Source organism: Euphorbia lathyris, chromosome 2 (assembly GCF_963576675.1).
Source record: "Euphorbia lathyris chromosome 2, ddEupLath1.1, whole genome shotgun sequence".
NCBI lineage: Eukaryota > Viridiplantae > Streptophyta > Magnoliopsida > Malpighiales > Euphorbiaceae > Euphorbia > Euphorbia lathyris.
This window is the reverse complement of record NC_088911.1, coordinates 6444790-6458999: the sequence shown is the minus strand read 5'-3', so window position 1 is coordinate 6458999 and position 14210 is coordinate 6444790. Positions and strand designations below refer to the sequence as shown.

Here is a 14210-nt window from a genome sequence, read left to right as displayed (position 1 = left end):
AGACAGCTTTAGTCAGAGGCTGACTAGAACTGTTTCACATGTGAGTTGAGAAATAACACTTAAGATCAGCTTCCAACTCAACACTCTGATTACTCAGCGTCGACTTATACAAATTATATACTGAGTAATTTAAGTAAGCAACACATACATATTATCAAGAGAAGGGTTAGAGATTACTCAGCAGTCTTATCCTAGTTCGGCCTCACCGCCTACGTCCAGTCACCAGAATCCTTCTGGGCTTTTTCAATCCACTACTGAGCTCTTTAAAGGTAGAGCACAACGAAGCAATTGAGTATGTAAGAGTACCGTCCTCTATTCGTCTACTCAATCCCACTGAGCGCTATAACCGAACACTCAGATTTTCTCTACCACTGAGTACTAAAACGAGTACTCAGCTTCACTCTCTCAACCTTTACAATTGATACAAGATTTGTTCTCTCTAAACGGAATATACTTTAGATGAATACAAATTCACTCTAGACTTTTACACAGAGATTGGATTTGGGTGTAAGAACTTGCTTTTTCTATTTAGACAGTTTCTCTTTTGGATTTTCACTCTTGTGAAGATTTTCTTTTCTGTCTGTGCTTTCTTGTATTTCAGCAAAGGATCCAAGTGATGAACTTGTCATTTTATAGCAATTTTTGAAGCTCCAATGATTTGAATTCGGACATATCCGTTGAATTCAAACGGTCTTCTTTCATCATTGATAGGTCAGCGTTCAGTAATTGCAGGCCAATCCTGTCGTCTGAATTTAGCAGGCGCCAGGCTTTCCAGTTTCGTCTTCTTGCACCACGTTTCGTCTTCTAGCACCAGGTTTGTCTTCTTGCACAACGCCAGTTGATCTATGCGTCTCGAAAAGGTCTCATAGCGTAATTCCGAGGCTTCTGAATTGGTGCAGACCTTTGTCGGACTTTGTCTTTTAGTCAACGGATCATTGATGCTGTCCTGACGAGCACTAAGTTTGACTAATTGACGTTGCCTTCGACCTTTATCTTTATCGGAGACTGAGTAACATTCTACTCAGCGTCTTCGATTAGCTTCGTCTTCAAGCGTTTGTTCTGAAGAAGACATTTCTTTTATGATGCTGAGTTGTGTTCTACTCAGCTTCTGTGGCTCATGCTGACTTCGTTCTGTCTTACTTTTTATTTCTGTTCTCATTTAATATACTCACATTGAACAAACACATTAGTACAATTAAATCAAAGCACTTAAATTTGATTGTCTTAATCATGGGATTAACTTAAATAATTTTGTCAAATCAAAATCATGTGGAAAGGTGTTTCAACAAATTCCCCCATTTTGATGTTGGCAAAAGTATTTAATTATGGAACTCAGCATTGAGGTTTCCCATGATTGATTTACCTTTTATTCTTCTGAAGTTACTCCCCCGTAAGGGTTGCATCTACTGTCTTAATCCAACTCTAAACCTTCTAAGATCTAATCGAGAGAAATTCAGACGTGCCTTTACTGACTTAGTTCAATTCTAGACCTTCCAAGATCTAATTCAGATGAGCCTAGGTCAGTTTTCAGAAGTTGGTCAATTTCTTGGAACATATATTTGTTACTCAGTGTTGCATATAGGTATCAGAGTTGTGTGCTGAGTATGTTTTACTTGTATATTTCTTATGTTCACAAGTTTTAATTTATTGTTCAATGAACAGTTAAATATGACAGATCAGAATATAAGCACAACAAGTAAGCATCGCATATATAAAGGCAATTTGGATAAAAGATGCTTATAAATTATATTACTCAGCTTAATAAGAACATGCCATACAATATAAGTTACAAGCAAAGACTATATAGACTATTGCTAGCACTATTTCTTGGGTTTGGTTTGGGCAGTTCGTTGTTGTTGAGTGTGGGTGCTCGGGTCAGCAGAAGTTGAACCAGGCTTTTGCTGAGTTCTGGCATCTGGCTTAGATATTTCCCCGTTTTCTGCTGAGTTCCAGCAGCTTGCTTTGTTCGTTCTTTCTCCCCCGTTTTGCTAGCATCATGAGATGGAGGAGAAGGAGTATAGAAGATCCCCTATTGAACAACACGAGTCAGTTTCGAGGACTACAGTTGGAGTTGACTCGTACTTTTTCTTAGACCTTGGAAGACCTGCATGCCATCAGCCATACTTGAAGCGGGGATTTTAATGTTGGCACTGAGCATGCTGAGTAAATACTCTTGAGATTTTCCGATCCAAGTGATCGATTCTGTTATCCGAGCATAGGATTGATGATACATCCTGAGTAGCGCATTATCGTATGTCTGACGCTGAGCATTTGTGTGCCGGACTTGCGCAAGTGTGGATTGCGTGCATTGCATAATCTCATTGGTCTTGACCTGGTCAGTTTCCATTTCCTCTTTGTTCAAGTTGAGTAGGCGAATGGCTTCACCAATCTGTTCGATGGAGCACTGAGAAGAGGAGATAAGGTCACGAGCTCCAGTCAACTCAGAGGTCAGCTGGGAGAAGTGTTGATTGACCTCAGCAGAGGTTGTATAGGTTGAGTTCACAGCTGATAAGGTATGGAGTTGACCTTGGATGGAGTTCATATGGTTCACCATCATCAGCTGGAGTTCAGCCAGCTTCACTATTGACTCTTGCTTGGGCTGTTGAGATACAAAAGATGTCATGACACTCATCAAATCTTTGAGACCCTTGATTTCGGTCTGGAGTTGAGTGACAGAGGATATTTGGGTTGGCTCAGCAGGAACAGGCCCAGCAGTATCGGCGTGAGTTTGATGAATGTCCTGAAATAGAGCTTGAGCTGAGTCGATGATTTTTCTTCCAGACTCAGAAGCATTCAGATAAGCATAGGAATCATCTATGTTTTGCTCAGGGGCCGGAATTTTGTTAGCACCGGATGGAGGAGGTCTTTGGTGCTGTCCAGATACGGAGGTGCCAGCTTGGTCAGCAGCTGCACTTTTATTCAGGTCAGCAGCTGGTGCTGACTGATTTTCATTCTGCTTAGTAGGAGTGGGAAGAGGTGGATCAACAGAGTTATTAACCTGCTCAGTGTCAGTCTAAAGTTGAGTAGAATTGGGAGGTTGTGGCAACTCAGAACTGTCTTGAGCAAGAGTTTCCTTTGCTAACTCGTTGGGTTGAGCAGCATGGACTTCGAGCACTTGCTCACTAGAAGGTTAAGCAGAAGTGTCGGCAAAAATTGGACCCTTAGGAGCTTTCAGGTCGGCTTGTTCCTCAGCTTGAGAAACAGAGGCTTGTTTTTCCTTCACTTGGTCAGGAGAGGGTTCAACAATGGTGGTGAAGAACTGGAACTGAAGCCCGATTAAGTCAGTGATTGGATCTCTTAGCGGGGAGTCATCCAACAAATCGATGAGGTTGGGTTTTTGGGCTTTGCGTTTGAAACGCTTTTCTGCACTGTCCTTAGGAGTTTTGGCTGGTGGAGAGGGGTCAGCAGCAATGGAGTCGTGGGACTCGGAAGAAGAATTGAGTCCAAAGTCAGCATCAAGGCCTTCCACAACCTTGACCTTCACTGGTGACGCAACGGGGTGCTCAGCTTGCTCAGCATCAACTGGTTTACTTTGCTCAGCATGACCCATCTTGTCAGCATAAGGCTGTCCCTCAGTATCACCCAGTTCTTCCTCCTGATCACATGGAGTTTTCTCCAGATCAATTTCTTGACTCCGCACGAAGTGTGATTCCTTTGTAATCACGAAGTCAAGTGGGTCAGCTTCAATCGGCTTCAACCCAGAGGTTTTCTTCCTCTTCAGGGGCTGATCAGGTGTCTCCTCACTTTCTTCCTCAGGCTCAACTTGCCTTTTCTGTTTCTCCGCTGACTTAGGTTCCCCTTGAGCTTGCTCAGCAGCAGCTTTCTTTGCACTAGAGATTATCCGAAGCTTCCTCGGAGCTGTGTTAATGTCTTTTGAGGAGGATTGGTCAGCTTTCCTCGTTTTATCCTGCCTAGTGCGCTCAGCAGGTTCCCTTTCAACCACAACTTTCTTCCCTTTCTTGGTCAGCGCATCCTGTGCTGCTTCAACCATATTATCCCCTTCTATGTCTTTCTCAGCGGGTTCTTCTTCAACCGTAGTCCCCTTTCCTTTCTTAGGTTTTATCGGTTGGTTGTAGGCTAAGCCGAACAGTACTGCTGCGGTGATTTCCGTACCCGAAATCTCAATCTCCTCTACCATGCTGACCTTGTGATCCTGCAATATCTTTTTGATGAGAGAACCCATCTTCAGTGTCCCGGTACTGCGTTGGAAGGCGCCGATGAGAAAAACGGGCATGTTGAGTGGCTTGTAGTTCAGCATGTGCCAGATGAAGCACTGCTCAAAATTGGAAGCTGAGGAGGAGGCGTTGATCTTTGGGAACAAGAAGTTGGTCAGAATGTAATAGGCCATTTTCTAAGGCTGACCCATGCAAGTACTGGCGATTTCGCCTTTATGGTTCTTTGGTTTACAGAACTCAACAGGGTAATCAATGCGGGTGTAGTCGTTCGTGCACCTGAGTTCTGATCCTTTTGCCGTCAGCTTTAATAGTTTAGCGAGATGGGCCGGAGTGATGGTGATGTCCTTGTTTTTGACCTGGGTCACTAAGTGATCAACATCATCTTCAGCAACCCTGAGGTTCGTGTAGAATTCTCTTACCAACTGCGGGTAAGTGGTACCAGGGAGTTTGAAGAGTTCGGTCCAACCATTTTTGGAGATCCACTCACAGAAGGGTTTCTCAGCTTCTACGAATCCTTTGGAGAACCAACGAGAACGAAAGACTTTGCAATTCTTTACGCTTTTGTAGACTGGGAGGAACACCTTTTCCTTGGTTTTCTCCTTCTTCTTTTTCGACGGAGTTGCCCGGTCAGCTTTAGGGTTCATGCTGACCTTGGTGACAGATTGGTCATGCTGACCTTGTTCTTGAGACTCAGTGGAAGTCTCTTCATAGTCCTGCTCGGCAGGAGACGGAGGGTTCAGATCGGAGCGATTGTCGTCGTATTCTTGGCCGGAATGGTTCTGGGAATCGCTAGACATGATTTTCTTGAGATTTAGAGAAGTACAGAAGTTTTGGGATTTTTAGAGAGAAAGAAATCGAATGCCAAAGATTTCAAGTGTAAAAAGAAGTTAGTGGGAAATCGTCCACTACTTATAGTCGTTTCGAGTTAATCTGATAGGTCGGAATGACGGTTTCACCTCGAGTTGATCAATCGACCGTTATCTCTGGCATTAATGACATATTCGGCGCATGGTTCTCTAATTATTGAGCTTACGTCATCCTAGGTGGCTACTTAAATGCGCGTGCTAGCATTAATTGTGCAAGTGGATTCACTCAGTATCTGGAATGTTAAACGTTTGAAGTTCTGAATGCTCAGTTTTACGTAGAAGGGATTTTAGCATGCTTAGTAACTCAGCTCATAGTAATCACTCAGTATGTATGTCTACTCAGCATAGGGTGATTTTATATCATTCATATTAGCTCAGCATCTTAATCACTCAGCATGTTATAATCACTCAACATTCATTTACGCGCAGAAATCTATTGTAGAGGATTGGACATACCGATAGCTTCTCTTAGTATGTTAAATTGCTCACGAGCCAAAGGCTTCGTAAAGATATCTGTAAGCTGTTCATCTGTTGGAACATAGGTCAACTTGATCTCACCATTGAGTACATGGTCTCTGATGAAGTGATGCCTAATGCTGACATGCTTCATCCTGCTGTGGATTGGATTTTTGGATATGTCAATGGCACTCTTGTTGTCGCATTTGACTTCGATTGTTTCTGTTTGTACTCCATAATCCTCCAGCTGTTGCTTAATCCATAGGACTTGTGCCACATAGCTTCCAGCAGCAATGTACTCAGCTTCAGTTGTTGACAGGGCCACTGACGATTGCTTCTTACTGAACCAAGACACTAGACAGCTTCCAAGGAAGTGACATCCTCCTGAGGTGCTTTTACGCTCCAGCTTGTCTCGTCCATAGTCAGCGTCAGTGTATCCAATGAGTGTGAAGTCATTTGTATTTGGATACCATAGACCTGCATTAACTGAGCTCTGCAAATATCTAAAAATTCTTTTTACAGCTATATAGTGAGATTCCCTAGGGTCAGCTTGATATCTCGCACAGTAACATACCGAGTACTGAATGTCTGGCCTACTAGCAGTTAGATAAAGCAGAGAGCCAATCATAACTCGATATAACTTGCTGTCTAGTGACTTACCTTTCTCGTCAGCGCAAAGCACAGTGTCAGTACCCATTGGGGTAGATATGGGCTTACATTCTTCCATATTGAATTTCTTCAATATTTCTTTGGCATACTTAGACTGACTAATGAAGATGACATTCTTCCCTTGCTTAATTTAAAGTCCAAGGAAGAAGTTGAGTTCGCCCATCATTGACATCTCGAACTCAGTTTGCATCTGTTTACTAAATTTCTTGCACATAGATTCATTAGTAGCACCAAAGATTATATCATCTACATATATTTGTGCCAGCAGGGTATCTTTACCCTTTTTCTTAATAAATAAAGTTGTGTCAGCTTTACCTCTGACATAGTTCTTGGTCAGCAGGAAACTAGTCAACCTTTTGTACCAAGCACGTGGTGCTTGTTTCAGGCCGTATAATGCCTTTTTGAGTTTATAAATGTGGTTTGGAAATTTTGGATCTTCAAACCCTAGAGGCTGATTAACATAGACCTCTTCGTTTATAACTCCATTAAGAAATGCATTATTGACATTCATTTGGAATAGTTTAAAGTTCATGAAGCTAGCATATGCACACAATATTCTTATAGCCTCTAACCTAGCTACAGGTGCAAATGTCTCACCATAGTCAATGCCTTCTTGCTGACTGTAGCCCTGAGCTACGAGTCTGGCTTTGTTCCTGACTACATTACCTTGTTCATCTAGCTTATTTCGAAAAACCCATTTTGTTCCTATGGTCTTTTGATTTCTAGTTTTTGGCACTAAATCCCTTACCTCATTTCTCTTGAATTGATCAAGCTCTTCTTGCATCGCATTGATCCAGAATTCGTCGTGCTCAGCTTCGGTGAAGTTCTTTGGTTCATGAACTGAGACGAACGCAACATTGCTGAGATATCTCCTGAGTTGATTTCTGGTCATCAGGGTGTTCTCAGCAGCATCAAGAATGGACTTCTCCGAGTGTCCTCTTGGAATTTTGATCTCTTTGGGCAGTGTTGAGCTTTCAGGAACATGTGTTTCAACAATCTCTGCAGTTTTAGATTGGTCAGTAAAGGTAATCTCAGGTTCGTTTTTACCTTTGGTCAACTCTTGTGGTAATGACTCAGCGGCTCCAGATTGGTCAGCGGAAGCTGAGCATGGGTCATCTTCTGACCACTCAGTCTCACTTTTAACAACTTTCTCGTTGTTTACAATTTTGTAAGGAACAAACGGGCCTTGGACTATTGCAAGCCATGCACTTATGTTTGTTGCCTAAATAAAATTTTTTCATCATGTTCTTCCAAAATGTATAATTTGACCCAAAGAACAAGGGAGGCCGACTAATAGATAATCCCTCAGGGAGTATCTGTGTTGTTTGATTTCCTGGAAGGAAACGAGTGCTGTTCTCAGCCATTTACATGGATCGGCTCAAGATAGTTTTATCTTTGAGTAGTGAGCTACTGAGCTCTGATACCACTTGTTGGTCCCGTGTAATGTAATAGGATTAGTTCCAAAAGGGGGGGTAGGAACTAATGTAACGTTTTCGTTTAATTATGCTGACTTAATTTAATTCTTTAAATAACTTCACTCAGTTTTGGTCAGCAAGGCTGAGCGTGAGGTAAGACAGCTTTAGTCAGAGGCTGACTAGAACTGTTTCACATGTGAGTTGGGAAATAACACTTAAGGTCAGCTTCCAACTCAGCACTCTGATTACTCAACGTCGGCTTATACAAATTATATACTGAGTAATTTAAGCAAGCAACACATACATATATATCAAGAGAAGGGTTAGAGATTACTCAGCAGTCTTATCTTGGTTCGGCCTCACCGCTTACGTCCAGTCCCTAGAATCCTTTCGGGCTTTTTCAATCCACTACTGAGCTCTTTAAAGGTAAAGCACAAACCATTTACGAAGCAATTGAGTATGCAAGAATACTGTTCTCTATTCGTCTACTCAATCTCACTGAGCGCTATAGCCGAACACTCAGATTTTCTCTACCACTGAGTACTAAAATCGAGTACTCAACTTCACTCTCTCAACCTTTACAATTGATACAAGATTTGTTCTCTCTAAACGAAGAACACTTTAGATGAATACAAATTCACTCTAGACTTTTACACAGAGATTGGATTTGGGTGTAAGAACTTGCTTTTTCTATTTAGACAGTTTCTCTTTTGGATTTTCACTCTTGTGAAGATTTTCTTTTCTGTCTGTGCTTTCTTGTATTTCAGCAAAGGATCCAAGTGATGAACTTGTCCTTTTATAGCAATTTTTGAAGCTCCAATGATTTGAATTCGGACATATCCATTGAATTCAAACGGTCTTCTTTCGTCATTGATAGGTCAGCGTTCAGTAATTGCAGACCAATCCTGTCGTCTGAATTTAGCAGGCACCAGGCTTGCCAGTTTCGTCTTCTTGTGCCAGGTTTCGTCTTCTAGCGCCCGGTTTGTCTTATTGCACAACGCCAGTTGATCCATGCGTCTCGAAAAGGTCTCTTGGCGTAATTCCGAGGCTTCTGAATTGGTGCAGACCTTTGTCGGACTTTGTCTTTTAGTCAACAGATCATTGATGCTGTCCTGACGAACACTCAGCTTGACTTAATTGACGTTGCCTTCGACCTTTATCTTTATCGGAGACTGAGTAACATTCTACTCGGCGTCTTCGATCAGTTTCGTCTTCAAGCGTTTGTTCTGAAGAAGACATTTCTTTTATGATGCTGAGTTGTGTTCTACTCAGCTTCTGTGGCTCATGCTGACTTCGTTCTGTCTTACTTTTTATTTCTGTTCTCATTTAATATACTCAACATTGAACAAACACATTAGTACAATTAAATCAAAGCACTTAAATTTAATTGTCTTAATCATGAGATTAACTTAAATAATTTTGTCAAATCAAAATCATGTGGAAAGGTGTTTCAACAACAACCCTCGTCAGATGACCGATCTGAGGCCTATCTCTTTATGCAATGTGCTGTATAAGATTATTGCTAAGGTCTTGGCAAATAGGCTGAAGGTAATTTTGCCGGAAGTGATCTTTGAAAGTCAATCGACCTTTGTGCCTGGAAGGTCCCTAATTGATAGTTTGCAGATAGCTTTTGAGCTTATTCACTACATGAAGAGGAAGAATAGGGGAGCCAAGGGTGAAGTGGCCTTAAAAATTGATATAAGCAAAGCCTATGATAGGGTGGATTGGGGATTCTTGAAGGAAGTCATGGGGAAAATGGGCTTTTATGCTAAATGGATTGACTGGACTATGCTACGTGTAAGCATTGTTTCATACTCCTTCGGGATTAACTCAAATGTTGTTGGCCCTCTTACTTCTGGGAGAGGTCTTCGACAAGGTGACCCGCTATCACCATACCTTCTTCTATTGTGTGCAGAGGTCTTGTCCCAATTAATTGCAAGAGCTGAGCGAATGGAATTGATTAAGGGATGTCGTATTTGCTCGGGAGCGCCTAGTATGACACACCTCTTCTTTGCAGATGACAGTTTCATGTTTTTTCAGGCTACGGAAGCAGAATGCACTAGTATAAGGGAATTGCTTGTAGAATATGAAGCAGTGTTGGGCCAGACCGTGAATCTAAGCAAATCATGGATATTTTTCAGCTCAAATGTCAGAAGTGATTTAAGACTAGCACTTAGTGGTATTCTTCATGTGCGAAACCCTCTGGATACGGGTAGATATCTAGGACTACCTTCTCTAATAGAGAGATCTAAGAGGTCAATTTTTGGCTTCTGAAAGGAGAAGTTGTCTAAAAGGCTAAATAACTGGATTGTTCGCTTCCTTTCATCAGCTGGGAAGGAAGTACTCCTTAAATCTGTAGCTCAGACCCTTCCCACTTTTTGTATGAGTACCTTTTTGTTACCTAGGTCTACTTGTGATGAGCTGCAAAGGATGATGAACTCCTTCTGGTGGGGTACGAAGGAGAATGGGAGTAAATGTATTCACTGGTTCGAATGGAGTAGACTTTGCGAGTAGAAGCGTAGAGGCGGATTGGGGTTTCGGGACCTATGAGATTTCAATTTGGTACTACTTGGTAAGCAGACATGGAAATTGATTGATGAGCCTCATACAATAGTTAGTCGAATGTTCAAAGCAAAATATTACCCTAGAGGGGCTTTCCTTTCTTCCAAATTAGACAATAATCCTAGTTTTGTTTGGAGGAGTGTATAGAGTTCTATTGCATTGATGAAATCAGTCCTGAGATGGAATATTGGGAAAGCAGAGCAAGTGCTTGCTCACCTTGATACTTGGATTTGGGATAAAGATAGAATGTGTGTTGGCCCAATTGAGAATGTCAGCAATCAGGAGGTGACGGTAAATGAGTTGTTTATCCCAGGCACAAGATTATGGGATCGCGGTAAGCTCAATTCGATCTTTGCTGCAAATATTGCTAATGCAATTAGCAGAATGGTCCTCCCATTATCTCATAGAGCTGACAGAATGATATGGCATTACACGACCAATGGGATGTATTCGTCAAAATCAGGATATCATTTACATGCAATGGGCAGAGAGAGACCCCAGAGGAACAATTGCTCGATTTGTTTGTGCAAGATTAATGATGCCATTGGTTACATTGGTTACATTTTTCTATTTGGACATCATGTGACTATACTAAGTATCTTTTTTACTTTACATCATCTTATGATAGATATTGTTTTATAGGCCATGCACGGTCTTCTGATTATGGCTGTTCGGACAAGGAGGAGGGGTTCGGTTGGCTAATTAAGTGAGCAAGTAAAACATTTTGCATAATTTAATTAATTATTCACCGAATGTAATTCCATTAATTTATTACATTCTGCAAACCAATTAATTGATTAAATATTTTTTTGAATCAAATTAATTAAATACTTAACTCCTAAATTTATTAATTGGATTATCTTGATACAAAGTAATAATTAATCAATCAATTAATAATTAATTAATTATCATGACATTATACTGTCAATTAATTAATTAATTTCATCTCTCTAGTGTATTATTCTATAAGTTCCAATTCAGAAGTTCTATGTACATGATCCTATGGGAATGTCCTTAGTTAGCAGTGGGCTCACGATCCACAGACAGTAAGTGAGTTTTAGCAAATCATTACTGCCTTAACGTCTTTTACCATTTGCTATCTATATTATAAACTAGAGGCATGATGACTGTCATCTTATATGTTGTTTATGATATTTTTTAATCTTAAGTAGATTGATGAATCAGATAAGTAAACTACTTATCAGGGTGTGGCCACATCCTTAGCAATCTCACTTATCAAGTGGTCTGTGATATCATCTCACTGTTACATGAGTGGTAATTCCATCACTTCACTATCAATGCCAATGTGTTCACCTGTTCACCTAATCATACTCGTATGTGGAATCCTGTTATAGACCTGTTAACGGTATATCATAGTGAATCGAATTCCATATTGATATTATAATAAAATCTGGTCCGAAGACACTTAGAGACTTATTTAAGAAAACTTATGACACAACCACTATGTAGTTTTCTCAGGCGGATTGATTCAGTCACATGTATGCAACATGTACATATATTCACAATTGACTTAAAAAGTGTTATGACTAGTATTAATTACTACCATACAGTTATCGAATAGACAAGTCTGTGGCCTTAATCATTCACATGATAGAACCAATACCTATGAACTAGGGCATGAACTAGGACACACCAACATGTTTGACCCTTATGCGTAGTTGTTTACTTAGACTCTTTTCAAATGTTAGAATAACTTGTTTGCTGCACGAAAAAGATACGAACTTCTTCTTTTTCTACTTTTTTCCGTGAATGCTCAATCCATAAAATCTTGTAAGATATGCTCATGTCATACATGCATTGGGAGTATTCTAAAATTTCACATAAATTATTGACATAAGCATCTTAACTATAGAGATAATAATTAAAGAGGTGAATGATTAAAAAGGATAATTAATTATCTCATAATTCATTTCTTTATTTTCCAACATGTGTACCCCAATATTATTTTCAAATTGAAAGAAATATGATTTGTTTTAAGAATTTGTTCCTCGTAAATTATTTAAGTAGAGAGAAGAGAGTAGCTAGGAAACTAAGGGAAGCTAGAGAGAAATTGAATGGATTATCTAAGTTTACTTCTGGTGCTATTCTTGACATGTGCAATATTAATCCATGTTTTCAAATCCAAAACCTTTTGCCAAAACTCCCTTTCTCTTCCGCCAGGTCCAAAACCTTTTCCGATCATCGGAAACATATTAGAAATGGGCATAAATCCTCACCGATCACTTGCTAATCTCTCTAAAAAGTTTGGACCTCTAATGACCCTCAAGTTAGGAAGTATAACCACCATAGTCATATCCTCCCCTGAATTTGCCAAAGCAGCATTACAAAAGCATGACCTAGCCTTATCTAGTCGAACCATCCCAGATTCTAATCGTGCACATGACTACCACAAGTTCTCTGTAGCGTGGCTTCCGGTTTCAGATCAATGGAGGAGCCTTAAAAAAATTATGGTCACAGAATTGTTCACCACACAGAAGTTGGAAGCAAGCCAGAATCTTCGTCAAAAAAAAGTGCAGGAGTTATTAGTGTTTGTGCGAGAGAAGTGCAAGATTGGTGAAGCTATTGATATAGGTGAAGTTGCCTTCACTACTGCCCTAAATCTAATGTCAACCACCTGCTTCTCTATTGATTTAGCTAGCTATAGTTCTAATACCTCGCTAGAGTTTTATGATGTAATAACATCTATACCAGAAGATGCAGCAAAGCCAAACCTTGCAGACTATTTTCCGCTTCTTCGGATGATAGATCTGCAAGGAATTCGCCGACGAACGAAGCACAATTTTGATAGATTGTTTGCGATATTCGACAAAATTATCATGGAGAGGTTACAACGAAAATCTTCATCCACAACAATTGAGCACAGTCAGGATGTACTTGATTTCCTTCTCAATATTAGTCAAGAGGAAAATAATTCTGAATTGAGCCTTGTTCAAATAAAGCATTTGCTTTTGGTAAGTATACTTAATTTTATGGTCTCTAGTCCACAAGATTAAACACATAATTACTTGTCTGATGTGAATTGATTTGTAGGATCTCTTTATAGCTGGAACCGGCACAACTACTAAAACATTCGAATGGGGAATGACAGAATTACTTCGGAACCCTGAGAAGCTTTCAAAACTCAAGAATGAGCTCAAAGATGTTGATGGAGAAATTCAAGAGTATGATATTCACACGTTGCCTTATCTTAAAGCAACAGTTAAAGAAATATTTAGATTGCATCCGGCAGCTCCATTCTTGGTGCCCCGCAAAGCTGAATATGACGTAGAGATTAGTGGGTTCAAGATACCAAAAAATGCGCAGATACTTATCAACGTATGGGCTTTGGGAAGAGATGGAAGCATATGGGAGAAGCCTGATAGTTTTGAGCCAGAAAGGTTTTTAGAGAGTGAAATAGACGTGAAGGGAAGTGATTTCGAGCTAATTCCATTTGGAGCGGGAAGAAGGATTTGTCCCGGTTTGCCATTGGCGAATAGAATGTTGCATCTAATGTTGGCTTCTCTCATCCACTCATTTGATTGGAAGTTAGCAGGTAATATTCAGCCAAATGAACTAGATATGACTGAAAGGTTTGGCTTGGCACTAGCCAAGGATCAACCTCTCTTAGTTATTCCTTATCTTTGAGACTATTGTTGTTGGAAAGAGTGAGTGAAATCTTAGTGAAATATGTGTACTAATGATAAAGAAATAAAAAAATGTTTAATTTTAATTTTAATATAAAAAAAATCTCTAATGTTGACAACGATAGTAATTTTCCCCTAATGTCATAAATGGTCCAATTTGAATCAATTAAAAATAAAAATATTTATATTATGCACGAGTTTCTATCAGTTGGGTCATAAATAAAAGATTTTTCCTTGTGATTTAAAATAGATTTATAGATGGTATATATTAATAATCGATAAAATAATTTCTATCTAAAAAATGGCTTAATACACATATTTGCTCTTGTATTATCACGGATAAATAGATATGTCCTTACATCAAATAAATCCACAAAAGTATCCTGAAATTTTTCAAAAACAAGCAATTATACCTTAATCTAA

The 14210-nt window shown here is 39.9% G+C and overlaps 1 protein-coding gene across 1 annotated transcript; it reads left to right on the top strand.

Moving 5' to 3' along the window:
• Positions 1 to 12127: 12127 nt before the first annotated feature.
• Positions 12128 to 13911, top strand: LOC136220925 (cytochrome P450 76AD1-like). The gene is made up of 2 exons (XM_066008767.1): positions 12128 to 13115; positions 13195 to 13911. Exons 1-2 carry the CDS (start codon positions 12219 to 12221, stop codon positions 13786 to 13788), a joined length of 1491 nt encoding a protein of 496 aa, XP_065864839.1. The 5' UTR covers positions 12128 to 12218; the 3' UTR covers positions 13789 to 13911.
• Positions 13912 to 14210: the final 299 nt, after the last annotated feature.

Coding starts and splice junctions, on each gene's coding strand:
- LOC136220925 (XM_066008767.1), top strand. CDS start 12,219: ATGGATTATCTAAGTTTACTTCTGGTGCTATTCTTGACATGTGCAATA. Junction 13,116..13,194: donor AAATAAAGCATTTGCTTTTG/GTAAGTATACTT, acceptor ATTGATTTGTAG/GATCTCTTTATAGCTGGAAC.